This window comes from Amphiura filiformis, chromosome 5, assembly GCF_039555335.1.
Source record: "Amphiura filiformis chromosome 5, Afil_fr2py, whole genome shotgun sequence".
Classification (NCBI taxonomy): Eukaryota; Metazoa; Echinodermata; class Ophiuroidea; order Amphilepidida; family Amphiuridae; genus Amphiura; species Amphiura filiformis.
The window spans coordinates 57,276,676-57,299,124 of record NC_092632.1 but is presented as its reverse complement, the minus strand read 5'-3'; the positions used below and the strand labels follow the sequence as shown (position 1 = coordinate 57,299,124).

The 22,449-nt window shown below is 37.8% G+C and overlaps 1 protein-coding gene across 1 annotated transcript; it reads right to left on the bottom strand.

The window, feature by feature from the left end:
- Positions 1 to 1,926: 1,926 nt before the first annotated feature.
- On the bottom strand, positions 1,927 to 13,145 carry LOC140152293 (cytochrome P450 4F4-like). The gene is made up of 9 exons (XM_072174598.1): positions 12,957 to 13,145; positions 12,241 to 12,388; positions 11,154 to 11,326; positions 10,776 to 10,912; positions 9,439 to 9,700; positions 8,503 to 8,699; positions 6,395 to 6,528; positions 2,763 to 2,910; positions 1,927 to 2,107 (listed from the first exon to the last, which is right to left on the bottom strand). Exons 1-9 carry the CDS (start codon positions 13,143 to 13,145, stop codon positions 1,927 to 1,929), a joined length of 1,569 nt encoding a protein of 522 aa, XP_072030699.1.
- Positions 13,146 to 22,449: the final 9,304 nt, after the last annotated feature.

Genomic DNA, 22,449 nt, shown 5'->3' with positions numbered 1-22,449 from the left:
TATAATTGATAAAATAAAAATTTGACCTCTGTATTATCATAATATTGAAATGAAAATGCACACAAGCAATTATGTCTTCAAACATTGCAAAATTGATATAAATTCCACGTTAATTACAACTCCGCTGACACCCACCTGATACCCACATAACACCCACATGCATTTCTTACAAACTGAACTCTACTTGTCTTTCTAAAGTAAGCCAGGAACCATATGTGACGTGTCATGTCAAAAGGAGACACTTTTGGGCAGGTTATTAATTTTGAGGTTTTTACAGATATTAAATATAGAGATATTTTGCTCCACAACGCCGTTTTCCCCAATGAAATCGGACATTACTAAGCGAAGATATTGAGTTCGTAAGTTATGGTATTGTAAAATTGGAAATTGAGATATCGGCCTTCAAAAATATTATTGACAATGTTGGAGTAGGAATTACCTTGAAAATGTCTCAAAAAATACAAGATGCCATTTATATTCCGGTCTGAAACTATCAGACAATAATTTTAACATTTTACAAATCGCATCAACAAACCCAAATTGTGAAAAAATGTCCCCGGGCAGATTTTTGGCTATTTGGACACGTCACATATCACCTTTGGCATTTGCATTCTGCAATGAAATAATATATACCATTGGCTTAGGAAGATTGTCAACTTTGGGGGGGGGCTGAAAATTGAAAACAAATTGGTGGACCACCCTGGGGCTGACCGAGGGGGGGTCCCCCGAGTCAGAAAATTATGCAAAATATAGGTCACAAACGCCCATTTTCCCTCTATTTTATCACAATTTTTAACTTCACCTAGGATTATTAGGGGGCTGAAAGGTATTCCAGCCCTGCTCCAAAATTATTGTGGGGCTCAGCACCCCACCCCCCCCCGAGTCCCCGGTTCCTAAGCCTATGTATACTCCAAGTTAAGTTCTTTGTTCGTAATACACAGATTTTGAATTCTGATCCTGAAACGTTCATAAACATACTTTGGTGGTGTTTCAATTGCAGTAACTTCGCGCCTGGATTTTAACGAAAGACATCTAAGTGGTCACTTAAACGGGCAAACTACATCAATCCCTAACAAATGCATATAGTCGGTAAATGCCTTAAAATTGACGCAACCTGTTCAATGCACATTAACGACATTGATAATTTCTGAATTTCAGATACAAATCCTGGCTCCATCAAACACATATATACACTTCATATTGGCAAAGAATCTAATTTTCTGAAAGAAGGAAAAAATATATGGTTTATTTACACATTGCATATATTCATTCAAATTTTGTATGATACTGAATACTTGGAGATCAGAACTTAACTTAGCTAATGATTTTAATGAGCATATCTTCAACATTCCCAGCAAAGACAAAACATTTTAGACATCATTCGCTAAAGGTTGCCAGAAAACGTTTAAATGTCGGGTTATATAAAGGGTATATAAAGGTTATAAAACGTTATCATAACATTCAAAAACTTTTTGTGATAACTTACTGCAAATATTCTAACACAATGTTACTTAAGTGTTGACAAAATATTTGGCAAAAATGTTTGCAAAAATTATTTTACAATAACATTTTGAAAACATTTAAAAGATATTGTTGCAGTGTGTTCTCATACAAAACGTTTTTAAACGTTTTTAAACGTTTTCTTGACCATTATATAACCCGACATTTATTGTTATTAAAGCATTTTTACCAATACCAAAAATCCAAAATATAACCCGTTAAAAACGTTTTTAAAACGTTTTGTGTTTGCTGGGTTGGTATGCCTGATTCTCGGTTTCAGTGGGTTACCAAAGTTGTAGTTGGTTTGCCACTAACATTGACATTTTACTACTTTTTACATCATCTTTTAATCGCTTTGTTTCTCTACGTCCAGTTTTATTTGGTAGTTCCAACACACATTTTTAGTTCGCTTTCATCAATAGTTTTTCAATCATTTTGATAATTCCTAGGTGTGATAAAGAGATGGATGCCACTTTTGGTTCTGTGAATGAGGCTCTGGTCTACTTCCAATGGCACAGCTGTGTTGAATGAAAACTCAAAGTTGAATAGGAGTGTAGCGCATGTGATTTTCAACTCGTTTAAAGCAAAGTTTTGCCCAATGCAGTTCCTATATTAAAGTAAAACAAGAAAATATTAATACTAGTATTCAGATGTATTCATATATTCTGAATTTAGTAACTTACAGGCATTAGAAAAAGCACAAAATACTGATTATTCGTGAATGTCCCTGGTACAAAATGTATCTATGATTGATTATTATGGTTTGAAACGAAAAACAATTACATGGTTTTCAATGTAACTAGGTAATTCCAAGCACGATTTCATCATACAGTTAAAAGACATTATTATCAATTAAAGGTAGAAGGTTGAATCCCCAAATGACCAAAAGTTCAACATAATGATGAATTCAGGCTTTTCTTGTTTTAAACCACTGAAGTGCAAATTAGACCACAAATTTACAGTGCGTCCTCACTTTTTAGGACCTGAAAGGAACGCACCAGTAGGGTGGGACAATCGATGTCCAGCGGATGAATTCGAGGGAACTTTTCATCAAAACTGTACAATAGTGATAGAAACCCCGTCATTTCTGCATATTATTTTAACATTTTGCCTATATAGCTTGGTATTTTTCAGTGATTACAAAGCATCTTTTCAGATGGCCTACAAGAAAATATTCCCTCTTTTTTCAGGCACTCTCCAGCTCTAATTAGTGGTATTTAACCTTATATGTTATAGTCGCCAATGTACATAATTTTGAATACCTTGGTCCAGCAGAAAACGGCACAAACGAATATGGCGGCATATTTTTCATATTTTCTGACGAAAATCTTGCTGGATCGAAGAATTCCGGATCTGTCCAAATAGCAGGGTTTAAGTGTATTCCAACTAAGAGAATAGAGGCGAATGAGCCTGCAGATAACAAAAACATACCCAATACAAAGAAGAAGTCTATGGTTATTTCTTTGTGCCTGAAACGAATATTTCCTTGTTCAAACAAATCCTGACAGAGACATCTCAGACTCTACGGGTATCAGATTAATACCCAATAAACAAAACAATGTTCTTACGTTATAAACACGTTTTGGTCTTATTCAAGACGTTTTAATAACATTTAAATGTCGGGTTATATAGAAGTCATGAACACTCTTTTTAAACGTTTTACATGGAAAAACTCTAAAACAACATTCAAAAAATGTTGTCGAAATGTTAATTGTGAAAATATTATTGCAAAGTATTTTGTCAATTTTTAAATGACATTATGTTAGAATGTTTAGCACCACGTTTTCGAAATATTTTTGGAACATTATCAAAACCTTTCATATCCTTACATAACCTGAGAATAAAAGTTTCTCTTTTTGTTTGCTGGGTACGAGGCACCGAGCTTATCTAACAGGACACAGGCCATTTATTGACAATTTTCAATGGGAATTTCACAATTTTCACTTTGATTTGGGGTGACACGTGCCTCCCACCCCTGTGATGATATTCGACTGATATGTAACCCGTGAAGTACCTTAAGCTTGTATAATTAATAGGTCTGTCACACTACGACGGACTGGATCAACGCACATCACCGAATACAAAAATATTTTATTTGGTGGCAAAATCACCAGTCCGGCAGAAGATTCGGTGGGATTTTGGGTCCGATTCCCGTTCGTCTCTCTATGCGTTGTGGCCGCTAATAATCCTGCAGGCGTCTTATATCCGATCGTTCAACGTCCGACAAATGACCGGATTTGGGGTCCGATTCCTGTTCGTTTCTCTATGCGTTGTGGCCGCTAATAATCCTGCAGGCGTCTTATATTCGATCGTTCAACGTCCGACAAATGACCGGATTTGGGGGTCAACGTCCGACAAATGTCTGGATTTGGGGGTCCGATTCCCGTTCGTCTCTCTATGCGTTGTGGCCGCTAATAATCCTGCAGGCGTTTTATATTCAATCGTTCAACGTCCGACAAATGACCGGCGAATCCGTGGCATGTGGCACCAACAGGGACGTCCACCCTATCAGAAAAGTGGGGAGGAGAGGGTGTTTGAGAGGGTTTTGACCCCTTAGAGGCAGTGACGTAGCAAGCACTTTTTCAGAGGGTGAACAAAGTGGGGAAAGACAACTTTAAGGGGGAAAACTTTGACGAAAATGGTCAAATATTGGCTAATAAGTACAAAAGGGCTACAAATCTGATATATCAGGGCAACCAGCGTCCGGGGGCAATAGAGGTGAGAAACCTTTGGACAATGAAGGCCCAATTGAAGCCATTTGTCATTTTTTGGATCAATTTTAGCACTCTTATTGGGTACTATTTTAGTTTGAAACAGCCGCAAATTGGTGAAACGAAAGCCTAATTGAAGCCATTGAAAAGGTTTCACCATTATTGTATAATATAAACAATTGTTTTAAAAATAACACGTGGATGTCCATAGCAGAAGCAAAAAAGGAAGACTTGTCCATTTTTCAAACTGAAGGTCCAATTGAAGCCATTTGCATGGGGACTGTAGGGCCTATTTACATTATTAGGCCTAGGCCTATTGTGTAAAAAATTTGTTTTAAAAATGGAAAATTTGGAAAATTATTTTTGGTGCATCATTTTTACACTATTATTGCCTTAAACAAAAAACAAAGAAGGCCCGAACTGAATTTGCAAAATTTAAAATGTTACACTGATCCACTGACACTTAGATATAAGACTTCAGACTCGTAATTTCAGGTAAAGCATGCGTGGATTGATATGTTAAAGTCAGTAATAGACCTAAGTCTGTCTTAAATACTGATTTTGGTGACAAAATGTCACGGGCCCTACATATCGACGGGCCGGCAGTAATTTTCACAGGCTTTTGGGCCAAGGAACCACATTTAAGCACTGCCTATAATAATCACAGGCCTATACTTAGGCTTACTATATACTATCCTGGGCCTACTCAATAACGTACAATTTAACCTTTTCCATGTTTTCTCTCTTTTTTCTTTCTTGTCAATCACTAAAACTGGTAGGAATTTGATATTGCGTCCTCTACCCTTCAGAAAGTGCCCCTCCCTCAATACTACTTACATGCATAGGCCTACTAAATTACGTGCAATTTAACTTTATCTCTTCTCTTCTCTTCTCTCTTCAATTTTTCTCACTTTCTTTTCTTTTTTCTCTCCTTCCCCCCTTTGTTCTACTTGTCAGTCACTAAAGTACTGGGGGAAATATGATATTGCGTCACACACACTTCAGAAAGTCCCCCCCCCCATGATCGATGCACATGTTCGCCATAGGCCTACATCCGGCACAAGCGCCTGCGAAACCTTGCAAACACCTGCGGTATATAAACGAAAGAATAACGAACAAACCCAGGGTATATATACAGAACAGTACGAACACACATCGGACAACTTCCGAACATGTGTATTCGAGCACACTCCGTTTCAAGTTTTGTGCATGCACAAAACTTGAAACGTATTGTCGACGGACTAAACAAACATCACCTAACACGAAACGCATTTGGCGGATAATAGCAGGACATATGAAGAACATAAAACGAACATTGACGAACACTAACGGATTTGCTAAAATACCATCCGTTTCTTATACGGAAGACCGATCCGGTGCAGTGTGACACTAACACGGTCTGGGTCAACGTACATCACCGAATGCAAAAATATGCTATCCGGTGGTGAAGGCCTCACAGGAACGTATTTGCAACGAACACGGGCCGAGTGCAACGAACAAAGAACGAACATGAACGAAAGGAGAGCGAACAAACTCCGGCAATATGCAGCACCATACGAACACACATCGGATAAATACCGAACATGTGTATTCGGTACATTCCGTTTCAAGTTTTGTGCATGCACAAAACTTGCCGACGGACTTAACGAACATCACCTAACACGAAACGCATTTGGCGGATGATAGCAGGACATAAAAAGAACATAAAACGATCATTGACGAACAACAACGGATTTACTAAAATACCATCCGTTTCTTGTACGGAAGACCTATTCGGTGTAGTGTGACAGGCGCATAAACAGTTGCAACGAGCTTAGCGTTTTTTCAATGGTGTACATGTACGCCACTGAAAAAAAGCTACGCCTCTTTGCGGCTGCTTAGTATGATACGGGTAATACGCAAATCGTCAATACGCGGGTTGTCACTTTGACAATCAATGATGTCGCCCTCTACAGTCAGAATCATACTAAGGACGGAATATATAATTGGGGGTTCGTCGGTATGAGAAAACCAGGATTTTTTAATTACACATTTAACTTCATATTTTGCAGCGCATATTTCTAACTGCATGTTCTATTTTCCATCAACCATATAGTAGAGAAGGATTTGAAGAACAATTTTGTTTCAACTTTACTCTTGTGGAATCAATTCTGTTAATTACATGACATAATGGTGTGACCTACCAGTAGGAATTACTTTGCCGTCAGGTAGTGTGATGTCTCGGGTTACTCGACGTAATATATAAGGAACCGGCGTACTTAAACGTAAACTTTCCTTGATACACATTGTCAGATAAGGAAGATTATTCATGTCGTTCCTGAAGAAAAAAGGCCATTATGAGAAATTGCGCAAAAGTCTTCAACAATGTCGATAATAGTAGGCATATCACCTCAAAAATAATCGCAGCAGAAACACGTTATTTAATGTTCCTACATTATTGAACTTTATTAAAGCATCAAAAATCAAAAAACAGAATTGAAATCGGTCAATGCATTGTGATGTAGTGTCAATTTAAAGATGCTCGTAGATGGAATGAAATCCTGCCACAAATGGCTGTAATGACAAAATTGGCACATTTCGAGATTTTGAAGGTTTATTTGGACCCTTGCTTGAAAAAGCAGCGTTACTTTAAATATCACATGCATGTTAAATGCCTATCTTTCCTGACTTCGTTAAACAAAACAAAATTTTAAAAAATCTATCATTGAATAATTATAATAAATTAACCAAATATACTATTTTAGCAATTTCGGCCAATCTGCATACAAATTAAATCTCAAAAAATGACTAAGTTCAGCTAATTAATATGCAAAATTGATGCCAATAGAAAACCGTACATGATATAAAGGTGCGGTTTTTTTTTTAACACATATGTATACAAAGTTCTTTCAATTGATAACAAAAAATACTCAAAAAGTAATTAATTATGCAAATTAGGTAATTACAGCTAATTATGTATTCATGATATTATTATGCAAATTAGGCATGAGTAATTTTGGTGGGTTTTTTTCAATATTTAATGAACGTCTGTTCATTCATCATAAATTTTTAAGTATGATCCTGTTATGAGGTTGAATAAATGAACTGCAGTTAATTATTTAAAAACAATACAATAAAATACAAAGTTTAACATTTTGACGGTGTCTGGAATATAATTTTCATTTTTACTGTAAACATGGTATGTGTCACCATTACTCAAAGCCAAGTCCGAAAAGTAAAAATAAAAATTCAGTTGCAATGAGACTTTAAATTAACATTTTGTTATCTGGATTAACATGGGAGGACAATCGGTAAAAGGAACAGCCATTCTACTGTACCGCGTATACAAAAATAGTATGGCCTTGGACACACACAATGGCTTAGAGCTATTGTGGTTTGGAAAATTACTCCCTAAAAATATCTTTGATTAATGTTCTGCTTCAACTACTTTTAGGCAAGTGTTTCATTCGTTGTCGACGGAAATAATTTACATGCTAATAAAGATTAGTATTTCAGCTAAATGGTGGTAGGTCCCTTTATTTCAATAGGCCTATATTTACTGATTTACGAGCGATCTTCAAAAATCCATAAAAACAGGCAGTAGCTCTTAAACAAAACAATTTTTAATTTGTGAGGACCCGATGTTAGCCTCGGAAAGGCTTCACGCACCATATATTAAAAATTTAAACAATTTGGATAAATGAAGCATATGAGGAAATTCATTTATCGACATGGATGTTTTCTAAAATTGGCCAAATTTGAAGCGCGCGCTTTTCAATTCACTGTTATGCTTGCATGCACAGTGTAGAAGAATTATTGTGCAGCCACTGTGACATACCTAATAATAGTATAATAAAAGCTAAGCTATGTTTCTTTTGTGGATTATTGTTGACTACAGCGCATTTGTTCTGTGGCATGTGTCCCAAATTGAAATTACGCATTAAAGAACTATTATCAATCCTGGCTATACCTGAGACTAAATCATTTATATTAGAAAGAGTGCCGATCGACAGCATATTACTCCTATGGTGATAGATATGACTAAATAACTACCTTCTCAGTCCCTTTCCAAGATTTCAACAGAAAATATGAAAAATGTATATTATCTCAAAATCCAATTTTCGTGTTACTCCATAGCAATTATTACTAAACGCATTCTACTAGTAATTAAATTTGCTCCTTTGTACTCATGGATGGTTTAGGTTTGAAATTTGTTTCTTTGTTTATTTAAGTTGTTCCGTAAGCATGGTAAGGGACACACGCTTGATTGTCTGAGGTTATTGATAATAATGATAAAAACATATCAACCAACCATTCCAGTTGATCGGTTCCCTTTAGCTGAAAGTATTCGTCTATTTCTCGTTGACACTTTTCTTGTATTTTGGGTCTGACGGCCAAGTTATATAGAAACCATGATATACCACTCGCTGTTGTATCGTGACCCTCAAACATAAATGTATCCACTTCATCCTGAATTTCTTGATCTGTAAGTCCTGAACCGTCTTCATCCTAAAAATAATCAGTTATTTGCTTGTGCCATAAGTGATATCATTTTTCCCAGCAATAGACGTAATCTTTTGGAGAATTTAAACGGGAAAATTAAGATAAATGTAAATAACAACGTAGATCAGAAGAATCTACGCATAAAACTGAAGATGATGGTATAAAATCCAGATGATAACTACAGATATAACTGTGAAAAATGGGTTAATTGAAACACTAGAAATAATACACGATGTTTCTAATATTAAATAAAATAATTAAAATAATTAACCAAAACAATCATAACATCGAAAGTAAAACATAATCCTATATAATCTTTATATGACTACTACATTTAATCACGTTTAATTATTTTTTAATATAACATCCCACCCCCCCCCCCACACACACACCCCCCACACCCACATACACAGACGAGGATGATTCTACTGTCTTACTCTATTCCATAGCGTAAGACAATTATATGAATTTAAAAGATAATGTTTTATTAGCAAATTGAAAGAATACGAGGTGAAATATTGAATCCCATTTTAACTCGGCAAAGTCTCGTAGAATGGGACAGTCCATATTTCACCTCGGCAAGCAGTGTACTAAAATATCATTCTGGGCATTCGTTTCATTCTACAGAAAAGGTTAAACTGCAACGGAAAGGAAAGGTTCGTATATACTATGTCTTATAATTGGTAGACATGATAAATGTTCCCATCGTGGGGAAAAGTGATATGAAGGGAGTTCAGCACATTACCTTAGCACTCAACAAAATATCCAAAAAGTCGATATATTTCCTATCTTGATCTCTGCTATTTTCAGGATCCTTTAAGACATCCTTCCGTTTCTGGATCACAGATTTTGTGTAGGAATGAACCAGCTTTGTCGCTCGTCGCCATTTGTATCCGTTATAACTCAAGTGGTATATTAGATCGATGTGATGTGGTAGGAAACGGATACGTTCCATCGTGAGCTGAGCTAACTCCACTACACCACGGATATATGGATGCTTCTCGCGGCTTAGAAAATAAACATAGTAAAAGGCAAAAGTGAATTGCTAAATTTAAACAAACGTTTAATGATGATTATCATCACATTTACAGCAAAATTGCAACGATATGATAGGTGCTTGTCATGTAGCATCTATTTACCATGATAGTGTTCTATCCTCTCCTCCTCCTTGAAATAGGCGGATAAATAAATAAATAAATAAATTTTGAATTTATAAAGCGCCTTAAAGCGACTCAAAGCGCTGTAATTTCGCTGCAATGGTGAATCATCACAATCAGATCGCATCAACTAGGTTGCTGCCGAACGGCGCACACCTATCCGCATTTAGATTGTAACATCCACCAATTATCTGTGCAGCTCCCCAAATTCCATTGGGTGAAGGAAGTTTTGATAACCAAACAACTAATCACCGATTTTTGCGATACAGGAGGAAACCGGAGATCCCGGAGCTGAGAAAACCTGCGAGAGCGAGCATGGAATCGGGATAAACCAAGTGCACATGAGTCTTTGGGCAGCGCCGGGCTTGAACCCGGGACCTCAGTGGTGCAAAGCGAGGGAACTACCGCTGCGCTAACTCGCCCTCCCAACAATTACAGGCTAATTCATTTTTTGGAATTTGTTTTCGAAGTTGGGTTGTATTTTCACGCAAAACTCTCGACGAACACGCCATTAAATCAACTTCAAAACAGTCACCATAGGTCACAGATGAGTAAATTTGAATTGATCGGCGATCGTGTTGGCGTTGAAAATCTCGGAATTGTTTCAAATTTAACGCAACGGTTCTTTGTAGCATAATAATGATTGCGGTCTTTAAAAGTGACGTCCTATTCCAAACGTCTGTACGCATTACGTCATTTACTCAATTCAAAATCACCCCAATGTCACATATTTTCAATTGATTTACCTTGTGTAAGCAGAGTAAGCACTGATGTGGGAAATCACTCTCAACTTCGTTAGAGCTCACATCCTTGAAGGGATCTGATAAGCTCCTATCTTCAGGAAGTTATCATTTGGAGTGAAACTGAAGAGAGGGGGAGATTCAGAGTCGAATGGGGATTGAGAAAGGAGGAGGAAAGTACATACCCCTCAGCCTCTTCTTGGCAATTACTTTCCACGCTGAAGATGCATTTCAAGAGGCTATCTAAAGTCAGCAAACTGATATCTGCAAACATTTCCCTCGAAACTGGTTTCCCGTTGGAACATAACGTTCTCCATTTAGTCTGTAATTGCAAGAGAACTTCGGTGATTTTCAGTTTTTCTATCTTCAATTACGAGTTTCTACTTGCGTTGCCCAAAGATTGCTTTAGGTTTGTAGATTATATCTCCCCTCTAAATACCTAAAAATTGGATAATAACCACTGAGTTGCAATTAACATGTATTTAAAATCACATTAATGACAATAATTTTACATTGATTGATATAATAGAATTAACTTAACTGAATTTATTACAGCTTCTTACCACTAGATCATTGGCTGAGCCTTGGAAGATTTTAGCGTAGGGTTTAAGAACATCGAAATGAAACCCTGGTGTGAGGAGTCTTCTATTGCGAGCCCATTTCTTGCCAGTACTCAGTAATAAACCATCACCTAACCATGGTCGAAGCATGTCAAAAATATAGTCTTCCTTGGGTTCTGTAGCAGTTCAGGTTAAAGGAAAATAAAGTAACTGGCATTATAAATAATAATAGATTAATTACCACTAAATCATTAGCTGAGCCTTGGAAGATTTTAGCGTAGGGTTTAAGAACATCAAAATGAAACCCTGGTATCAGGAGTCTTCAATTGCGAAGCCATTTCTTGCCAGTACTCAGTAATAAACCATCACCTACCCACGGTCAAAGCATGTCGAAAATATAGTCTTCCTTGGGTTCTGTGTTTGCAAAAGATCCAAGCAAACGTATTTAAAACCTCTAGACGTGTATCATATAATATCTAGCCTATAGAACAAGAATAGGGAAACTCACGAGGTAAACACCTTCACCCGGATTCGAACCGGGGACCTCCTTCGTTTGCAATAAAGATATTCTGCTATTTACTAACATAGTATTTTTAACTAAGACTAAGAATAATAATGGTAGGCCCATACTTTACAAAATTCTGATTACATTTAGCGCTTACACAAGTTTGGCATTTCTCATGTGTGTGTTATTGTTATTGTTTTATTATCATGCCGAGGCTAAATGGTAAATATCTATTAATTTTAGCTAACATTGACGGGTTGGCGACAAAATAGCAAGTTAACATCCCGCTAGAAGCTTTACAAATTAAGCTATGTGCTGGTAGGGCATTCCATATACTGCAAGTATTATTGGAGGATGGGAAACCAAGATGGATCTTGGGTTTTTGACAACAAGGTGGTGCGATCTAACAGAACGCCTTTCCAGGTTCAACCCTCTTTTTAGCAATGCACTTTTAGTCTAATTTTCTTAAAATAAATTACAAATGTTTTATTGCACAAACTTTCTTCCAGTAGAATTATCGTTACAGCGGAGGGTATAAATAATAACGGATTAAGAAATTTCACAACCGTTTCACCTGGCTTTTACCTGAAGTAGAGAGTATAGCCTTGGCTGCTTCAGGATGGTAGATTGTCACCACAGGCAAAAATGGACCAAACCAATTGACACTGTACTTTGGGTAAGGTATGAAGTAAGCTTCTTGACTCCATGCCATTTCTCTTTCATCCCCTGTCATCTGAAAAATAAGTTATTGCGACGATTCGAGTGATATGATAATTTCCCCGCTTTTGAAGTTTCATAGGGTCCCAGCGAAGACAAATATGTTTTAAAACGAAATAGTGTTATATAAAGGTCATAAAAAAGTTTTTAAAACGTTTGGTAAAACACCATTTTCAAACTGTTGTGAAATTGCTATTGTAATATTATTTCCTGACACCATTTTTGCAAAACATTTTGTCTACCCTTAAAAAACATTATGTTAAAATGTTTTGAAGCAAGCTTTCAAAAATGTTTTTGAGTATTATTTTAATAAAATTTATACCCTTTTTATATCCTTTATATAACCCGTAAAACATTTTGTGTTTGATGGGGCCACACTCGTTCTCAACATGAAAGGGTGACATCTCATGAAATGATTGTGAATGGGAATGGGACGCGTGCTTTAAACTGGGGGTAGAAGTTTGGGTCATGAAATCTAATGGCGCGCCATATAGTAGATGTAAGCTGAATTCTAGATGTTCAGTGTCATTTACACTGCCAGCATACTATTACAGACACCACCCAGGAGACACACGGATATTTACCTTTGGAAGATGTCCCCAAAACCAGTGTCTGTCTAGCACTTCCGGTAAACTTGACAGGGATTTCTCCATTACTAGTCTTTGCTGTACCATCTGTAGAATCTTAACCAGCAGGACTACCAGGATCATGAAGAGTAATGTCGTTATTAATATCCTTAATGATGCCCCTACATCTGCTTTTAGTGGTAGCATGTTCGTAAACAAAGATGCAATAGAAACCATTGTGTCAGACAAGAGATCGGTGTCCGTTAGTCTTGTCAGCTCATCGGTGAGTCCTGGGCCGTTAGTTAGTTCAAAGATCCTTTATAGTATCTTTGGTTAGTTGAATTCATGCTATCTTGAATATTATTTGGAAAACATGCATGTGTGCAATGCTCTCTCAGTTCTCACGTAATCTACGGTGGACTTTGACCAATCAGCACATCAACGTGATCTGTACGGCGAATGTTGGAATATGTAGGCCTAATTTTGCAAAAGAGACCAAAATACATAAAATACAAGGGAATAAAAACTCGGTGTGTTTTTTTTCCTAAGCTCCTCTTTTATTTCCTAAAAACTTTGTTTTGAGGCAATAGTATTGTATGTCCTACATTCGCTTGTGTATGGACTTTCTGCTTTCAGCATGATTTTGCAAGCCAAATTATCATTTCAATGCCCCAAACATAGTCTTTGCTATTCTAAATATGTATTAATTTATCTACTTTAGACCAACAATTTAGCAGACCATGTTTAAGTTGTACCTTGCGTCATTCATCGTTTTATGAACATTGCATTAATTGTGCGTAATTTCACTATTTCACTAAAATAAATCATTCTCTACTTTTAGACTAGGAGCCCAGAAGATTTATTCAGCTGAGAAGACACAAAAGGTTTGATGGCCTGGTTATGTTAGTATAGAGCCAATATGTTGTGACTATTACAAAGCATTGTGACTATTACCCATTGGGGTTTACAAAAATACCAATGACAGCAACTTTTTCCTGTACGGGAGCCCAGACAGTAGCCTCAAAGGGCCCGATGTCCCATAACTGGTTATTCAGCTGAAGAGACACATGGATGAATCTTTTGCATTGTAACTATTACCCATTGGGGTTTACAAAAATATCAATGACAGCAACTTTTTCCTGTACGGGGCCAGACAGTAGCCTCAAAGGGCCCGATGTCCCATAACTGGTTATTCAGCTGAAGAGACACATGGATGAATCTTCTATGCATTGTAACTATTACCCATTGGGGTTTACAAAAATACCAATGACAGCAACTTTTTCCTGTACGGGGGCTCGGACAGTAGCCCCAATGGGCCCAATGTCCCATGTTAACACCCTGTTTGGTAAGTCCACCAGAGTTAAATTGATGTACCAGTGCTGAAGGATAGGCGTCAAGTCTACACTACATCAAAAGGTCAAAAGATTCTAGGAAGCTTCTTAGGAATCTGCAACCAGATACACGCGCATATTTTTTTGCAAGCGCTCATTATCTTGCAGAACTTGCAAGACCACTCAGCCTGCTGTTTGAGCTTTGCTTCTTCAAGGAGTTTTCCCAAGCCAATGGAAGACTGCATCTGTCATCCCTATTCACAAGAGAGGTTTGAAGTCTAATCCACCTATGTACCGCCCCATCTCTGTTCTGCATCATTAGCAAGATCGTGGAGGCTGTTGTACAGAATCCACTTCAGAAGTATCTCCTTTAAAATCAACTGATATCAGATAGACAGTTTCGATTTAGACCACAGCACAGCACACATTCTGACTCAAGTGTGGTCCAACTCCTGGACCGAGGCAACGAGCTGCGTCTGGTTGCCCTGGATATCAAAGGAGCATTTGACAATGTCTGACCATTATGGCCTTTGCTCGAAACTCATAGCAAAAGGAGTATCCGGCAAGCTGCTCAGCTGGATTAGGAGCTACCTGATAGACCGTTCCATCAAAGTTGTCTTATCTGACCAGTCATCAAGTACTTCCTCCATCAATGCATCAGTGTCCCAGGGGTTAATACTGGGCCCACTTCTGTTCCCTGTCATCATTGATGACCTGGGTGATGAGAGTAAAATCCAACTCTACCTCTACACAGATGATTCTACCTTGTTTTGTGAGATTACATCTAGAGACAACATAACCTAACATAACATTATACATTATAGGCATTTATGGAGCGTCCACAAGAGAATATATGGTACATGGACCAGAGACATAAACTAATACAAACAATACAAAGCATAATACATGTCAAGACAATTTTGATAGGAGCATGAAAAAACTACTTGAACAGGTATGTTTTCAGATGATTCATGATTCAAATGAATGATCACCAGTACGTGGATTGGTTTTGGTTGAGATAGAAGTGTTTTGTCCTTTGACGAATTAACGAGTGGCATACACAGATGTTTTAACCGAAATCAGATCTTGACGATATGATGGAGATTGTAAATGGAGGCATTTGAACACGCAGACCAGTAGTTTAAACTTGATACGTTCGCGAATTGGCAGCCAATGAAGGAGACGTAGTAAAGGAGCACTGGGAGGGTCTCGGCCAACAAACATAATCAATCTGGCCGTCCTATTCCGAAGGCGTTGCAAACGCGTTAAGTCACCTTCATTGGCACCATAGAGCAAAACATTACCATACATGTAGTCAATCCGGGAAATAATGAGCGACCGAACAGCAAGTTTACAAGCATCTTGTATTAAGTAACGGCGGATGCGTGACAAATTCCGGAGATGATAGCTAACACATTTAATGATGGAAGACATTTTGAACTTTCATACTCAACGGAGGATCGAATACGATGCTAAGGTTCCGCAAAGACTTAGTAGGTGTTATTGTTACATTACCAAGAGTCAGAGTGATATTATTAAGTCGGGCAGGAAACCCGAAGAAGCAGCAACGAAGAATTCGGTTTTAGCCTCGTTTAACTGCAATTTGTATAAAGTCATCCACTGCTTGATTTCAGAAACGCAGGATTGTAGGTTCTTCAAGGCAAGTTGACACGCTCCATCTACTCTCAGATCAAAGCTTATGTAAATGTGCGTGTCGTCGGCGTAAATGTGAAAGTAGACACCATTTGCACGAAGAGGTTTTGCAATCAGGTGAGTGTAAGCACTGTATAAAAACAACCCTGAGGTCGTTACTGCTAGCCTGAACAGAGACCTGGAGAAAATGAGGATCTGGGCAGACAGATGGAAGGTGACCTTTGAGCCATTGAAATGTAAGGCAATGACAACATCAATAAATAGGAATCCAACCAAGTTAGATCTTCTGTTTGGACCGCCAAACTTGCTGAGAAGGAGGAGCTGGAGATCCTGAGAGTCACAGTCGACAGCAAGCTGACATGGACAAGGCAAATTTCTAACATCTCATCCAGAGCAGGACAGAAGCTGGGCGCTCTGAGGAGAGTTGCAAATAAACTTGATGTCAGAGGCAGAGCAACAGCTGTTTACAAGGCTCAAGTTCGCAGTGTGATGGAATACACCTCACTGTCTTGGATGAGTGCCAGCGCCACCACTCTAGGATTACAAGACTCTATCCAGAGATAGGCCCTTCGAATCATAGACGTGAGTTAATGAAGTACAAAGCTGAACATCACATATCTCCATCAAAGACGTCAAGTGGGTGCAGCAACAGTCCTCTACAAAATGCACATCAGTTTGTGCCCACCCCGGGGTGCCCACCAGATCTGAAGGCACTTCTACCAAAGCCATTTGTCTAGAGCTACCCATAGGCGGGGAGGGGGGATTACGGGCCCGGGGTTAAAATGAACGCACAGGCCCCCTTTGATCAGCGATGACATGCAGGTCTTCATAAGTGTGTGTGAGCGGGCGGGGGGGGGGCATGTTAATAACAATAGTGGCGTAAATTTCTTGGGGAAACGCTGTTGCTAATCTCATCATAACATTGAGCCGCAAATGTATCTCCCATTTTAAAGTGTGTTCTCGCGATTAAGCACTCCCCTGGTTTATCGAAGTCCGAGTCATCATGCTTTTTATAAGCGTGCCGTAAAAGAGCAAAGAAAATAGACCTTCATAAATACCAATGTCCACAGTAGACGTACAGCTACTTCATCAATACCAATATCAGCAGTAGATAGCTACTTCATTAACAACAATATCAGAAGTAGGTAACTACTTCACCAATACCAATATCAGCAGTAGTATAGATAGCTTCTTCATCAATACCAATATCAGCAGAACCTAGTTACTTCATCAATACCAATATCAGCAATAGATATCTCCTTCGTAGCGTATTTTAACGCCTCATTCAGCACACTGCGACTTTATTCCCACATCTTATACCAATTTGAAAGGGAAAAGAGAGCATTTCAAAATTGACACATTTGGGATATTTTTTTCCTTCAGGGCCATTCCCACTGCATTTTAAATGGCTCGCTTCATCTGGCTGAATAACAAGTTATGGGACATCGGGCCTTTTGAGGCCACTGTCTGGGCCCACAGTACAGGAAAAAGCTGATGTCATTGGTATTTTTGTAAACCCCAGTGGGTAATAGTTCCACTGCAAAAAGATTCATCCATGTGTCTCTTCAGCTGAATAACCAGTTATGGGACATCGGACCCTTTGAGGCTACTGTCCGGGCCCCTGCAGGACAAAGTTGCTGTCATTGGTATTTTGTAAACCCATGGGTAATATATAGCTACAATGCAAAAAGATTCATCCACGTGTCTCTTCAGCTGAATAACCAGCTATGGGACATCGGGCCCTTTGAGGCTACTGTCTGGGCCCCCCGTACAGGAAAAAAGTTGCTGTCATTGGTATTTTTTGTAAACCCCAGTGGGTAATATATGTAGTTCCACTGCAAAAAGATTAATCCATGCGTCTCTTCAGCTGAATAACCAGTTATGGGACATCGAGCCCTTTGAGGCTACTGTCTTGGCCCCCGTACAGGAAAAAGTTGCTGTCATTGGTATATTGCAAATCCCAATGGGTAATAGTCACAATGCAAAAAGATTCATCCATGTGTCTCTTCAGCTGAATAAATCAGTTATGGGACATCGGGCCTTTTGAGGCCACTGTCTGGGCCCCCGTACAGGAAAAAGCTGATGTCATTGGTATTTTTGTAAACCCCAGTGGGTAATAGTTCCACTGCAAAAAGATTCATCCATGTGTCTCTTCAGCTGAATAACCAGTTATGGGACATCGGACCCTTTGAGGCTACTGTCCGGGCCCCCGTACAGGACAAAGTTGCTGTCATTGGTATTTTTGTAAACCCATGGGTAATATATAGCTACAATGCAAAAAGATTCATCCACGTGTCTCTTCAGCTGAATAACCAGCTATGGGACATCGGGCCCTTTGAGGCTACTGTCTGGGCCCCCGTACAGGAAAAAAGTTGCTGTCATTGGTATTTTTGTAAACCCCAGTGGGTAATATATGTAGTTCCACTGCAAAAAGATTAATCCATGCGTCTCTTCAGCTGAATAACCAGTTATGGGACATCGAGCCCTTTGAGGCTACTGTCTTGGCCCCCGTACAGGAAAAAGTTGCTGTCATTGGTATTTTTCTAAATCCCAATGGGTAATAGTCACAATGCAAAAAGATTCATCCATGTGTCTCTTCAGCTGAATAAATCAGTTATGGGACATCGGGCCCTTTGAGACTACTGTCTGGGCCCCTGTACAGGAAAAAGTTGCTGTCATTGGTATTTTTGTAAACCCCAATGGGTAATAGTTCCAATGCAAAAAGATTCATCCATGTGTCTCTTCAGCTGAATAACACCATATGGGCGGGCCCCTTTGGGGCTACTGTCTGGGCCCCCGTACAGGCCCAAATTGCTGTCATTGTAATAGGTAATAGGCATGAAAAGTATCCTCCTGGGAGTGATATCCAACAAGTTTTGTCCATGTGTCTCTTCAGCTGAATAAATGCTTTTTTTGGCCCGCTATTTTGTAACCCCCAGGCTGAACGTACAGGCTGTGACCCGGCAGCAATATGGAATATTGAATCTTGGCCCTATACTAACATAACCAGGCCATCAAACCTTTTGTGTCTTCTCAGCTGAATAAATCGTCTGGGCTCCTAGTCTATTTCCATATTTATTTTCAAAAAGTAATGACCTTTAATAAGACATGATCTAAATGGGGTTTTTAACATACAGAGATAAATTATTGATATTATATACACTCACAAAAATGTTTACAAAGCTAACTATATATTCATTTATTTATTCAGAAAAAACATACTTGCTTAATGGCAGATGTTTTGCATCATTCCAGAGACCATTACAAGGCCCAAATCACTCGTCAAAAATGTTTACAAAACTTGCACCCTTTATATCATGTAGTTTGTTCTCTTCCCTCAATTACTGGATCGTTTCCAGGGTGTTTATCATTCGATAGCTTTCAATCATTCTTCACTGATCATTAAAAATTCATAAAAAGAACAAATGTATTATACATACACCCCAAGCCATCGAGTAGGCAGGAGGATCTACAAAGACCATGAAGACAACAAAATACAGCAATATATAATATGATCAACGATTGTACAGAAATACTGGAACTTTCGTTTAGAGGTAATGATCAATGAATACACCAAAACTTCATTGATGCTATGTGGATAATACACAAGCCTATCCCTGCAACCAGGAACGTGCAAGGAGAGTAGGCACAGGCTTGATTTAAAAAAGATATGGAGCTGTGTCCCTCTGGGGTTCATTGCGCACGTTCCAAGTGATATAAAGGCTGATAAGGGTGTTCTTAAACTATGCTCATCTCTTGAACCAGAAACTTGGAGAATTTGGTGCCAACAAATTTGAAGACATAATGCAATTTCTTCACGTTCTCAGTTGTAACCAGACCTCTGGAACCAATTGAATACCTCCATCAAAACTGTTTTTAAGATATTAAGAAAAAACTTAATATTTGGAAAAGTGTTATAGACAGAATATTTTCATCTTCAGGTGACCTTTGATACATGAACATACAGTATTACATACATTCAAAATCATATATGACGTTTCCATGGCAATGGTACAGGTCTTAATACAAGCTTTAATTGGGCCCTTCTTCCACTATTAAACTGCAAGTGCCAGTTTCGTAAGCAGATGCGTTACGAAAGCAGATGAATTAGCTACTGAAATTTGGTAATGATCAATTAATTGCACAAGTAGAAGCCTGTAATATGTTAGCAAGAAAGTTTATCGTAGTGAAAATCAGATTTCATGGATGAACAAAATTCCTCTTTAACCCAATATTTGTGGAAGAAGGGCCTAACTCCATGAAAATCAGGATTAAGTGTATGTGGAAGACTATTTAGAAAGTGGATTTTGGCTCATCTTTTCACACACAAGGAAGAACAGTTGGGCCCTTCTTCCACTCAGGTATACAATTATGAAGCGGTTCAAATGAACCTTTTTGAATCATGTGGGACAGGAGGGATTTTGGTATTTGGAAAATTTATGCTCATAGGGGTTTGGATTTGAATTTGAATTTTGGAATAACACTAGAATGCCCTTTACACCCCAATACACAGGGTGCAGAGATTATTAAAAACGCATAGGTACATTGGTAATTATTTCTGTATGATTCTCTTTAACAATTTTCAAGCCAAAATCACAAAGGTATATATCAATATATACAATTCTCTTCCTTCAGTTACTTTTCCACTTCATAATATTCTCAGGGATGTTTATCATCAAGTTTTCCAAATAAAATCAAATAGGTACAGCTCAACTGATCATACTTTTCCTACATTCGACCTTGCATGATTTTTGAGTTGACACAGTCATGAAAATAACTATAGATACTTGACAGACCATTAGTAGCCCAGTTCTGAACCTTTTCATTGATCATTCATAACAATAGGTATCTGATGGATCAGTGAAGATAAGAAGGGATTATAATATATCCGTAACCTTGATATTATAGTACATCTCGAGGAAAAAGTGCAATGGACATGTTTTCATTTTATGTTTCAAATATCCCGCATGAAAATTGAGTATTTAACCCAAAATGGAAAATGGAACAATTTATTGAAATCTGTTTTAACAGATTTTTTGACATCTTTTTCTGCACTGTATTATACCTAAATTAAGAAATTTGATAAATATTCAAAGAAAATATATAGGTCATCCAAAAATGTTGATTTTTACACATTTTGGGGCAAAAAAGGAAAAATAAGCAAAAATATCAAAATCTGTTTTAACAGCTTCATTCATCAAGTCATAACAAACGGCCTACATGCTTAATTTCTAATAAAATATTGAAATATCTTTCAAGTGTGATGTTCAAAATGACAGACATCAAAAAGAGATTCGATGAAATGTAAAGGTGTAGTAACAATTTTGGCATGGACTGTCTGGTTAGGCAAAGTACGGTAAGTTGAGCTGTACACTAATCAAAAAAATTAAAGGATCTGATTTCTTTCACATTTTTCAAAAACAGTCATAACCTTATAAATCAGATAGGTGTCATTTCATTCTGTGATGTTCAGGCAACAGAACAGTTGCACTGCCAATCAGACCCAATGCCCCCCAATCATGGTCGGTGCCCCCCCATATGATGACCCATACTACGCCACTGCTATTAGTTAAATGCACTGCACACCTCAAACAAAATTACTGATGCACTTATTTAGTATCTTTCTTACTTTGGTCAATCTTTCATCCATATGTACATATTGTAACATACATTATTTAACTTAACAACCTTGGAATATCCCATTTACAGTATGAAAAATTTATTTTACACTATCAGTAAATTGAAGTCAACTTTATTTCTTATGTTTTAGCTTAACAAAAGTGGATGTTGAGTTTCCAATCATTCACATATTGATGATGAGGTGACTGTTTAAATATTTATTATTTTTGTCCATTCATTATTTAACACATAATCGGGTTCTCCATCACACTAAAAAAGCCTTTGAAGAAAAGAAATGACAGGTTAATATACTATAGCTTATTTAATAATTTGATCTCTATACTTTGCACAGGACACTATCAAAATAGCAAAACTAACATATTCCAACAGCAGCATGGATACTGATATTCGATTTAGCTTGTAACTCGTAGATTGTAAACAATACATCACTACGATGAATGAAGACGCCGTGTGATGGTGTCGCAAGCTACGCCGCTGCTCAATGACGACTCTGAAAAAGGTAACTTTTAAGCAAATAACATATTCCAAGTTTTCAATAAAATGCCAAATCCATGAATTATTTCTGCAAAATGCCTTTCTTACGAGGCATCAAATAGGTGATATGCATGGGTGATAGGAAACTCACAATCAACTTTCATTACCCTAATTCAGCCCACATACATGAAAAATACAAATTCAAGCGACAGTTTACTAGCAACATCTTAATTTAACAACAATTTATTTCAACATAATGATGTTCCTATGCAACATTTGATGGTGACTTTTTGTTTACACTAGGCATTGAATTTGATTGCATTTGGTAGCAACATGATTGAAATGGAATTGCATCTTTTGCAAGTGTAAATCAGGGTTGATTCAGCTGAGATTTATGTCTACAAATTAAACTG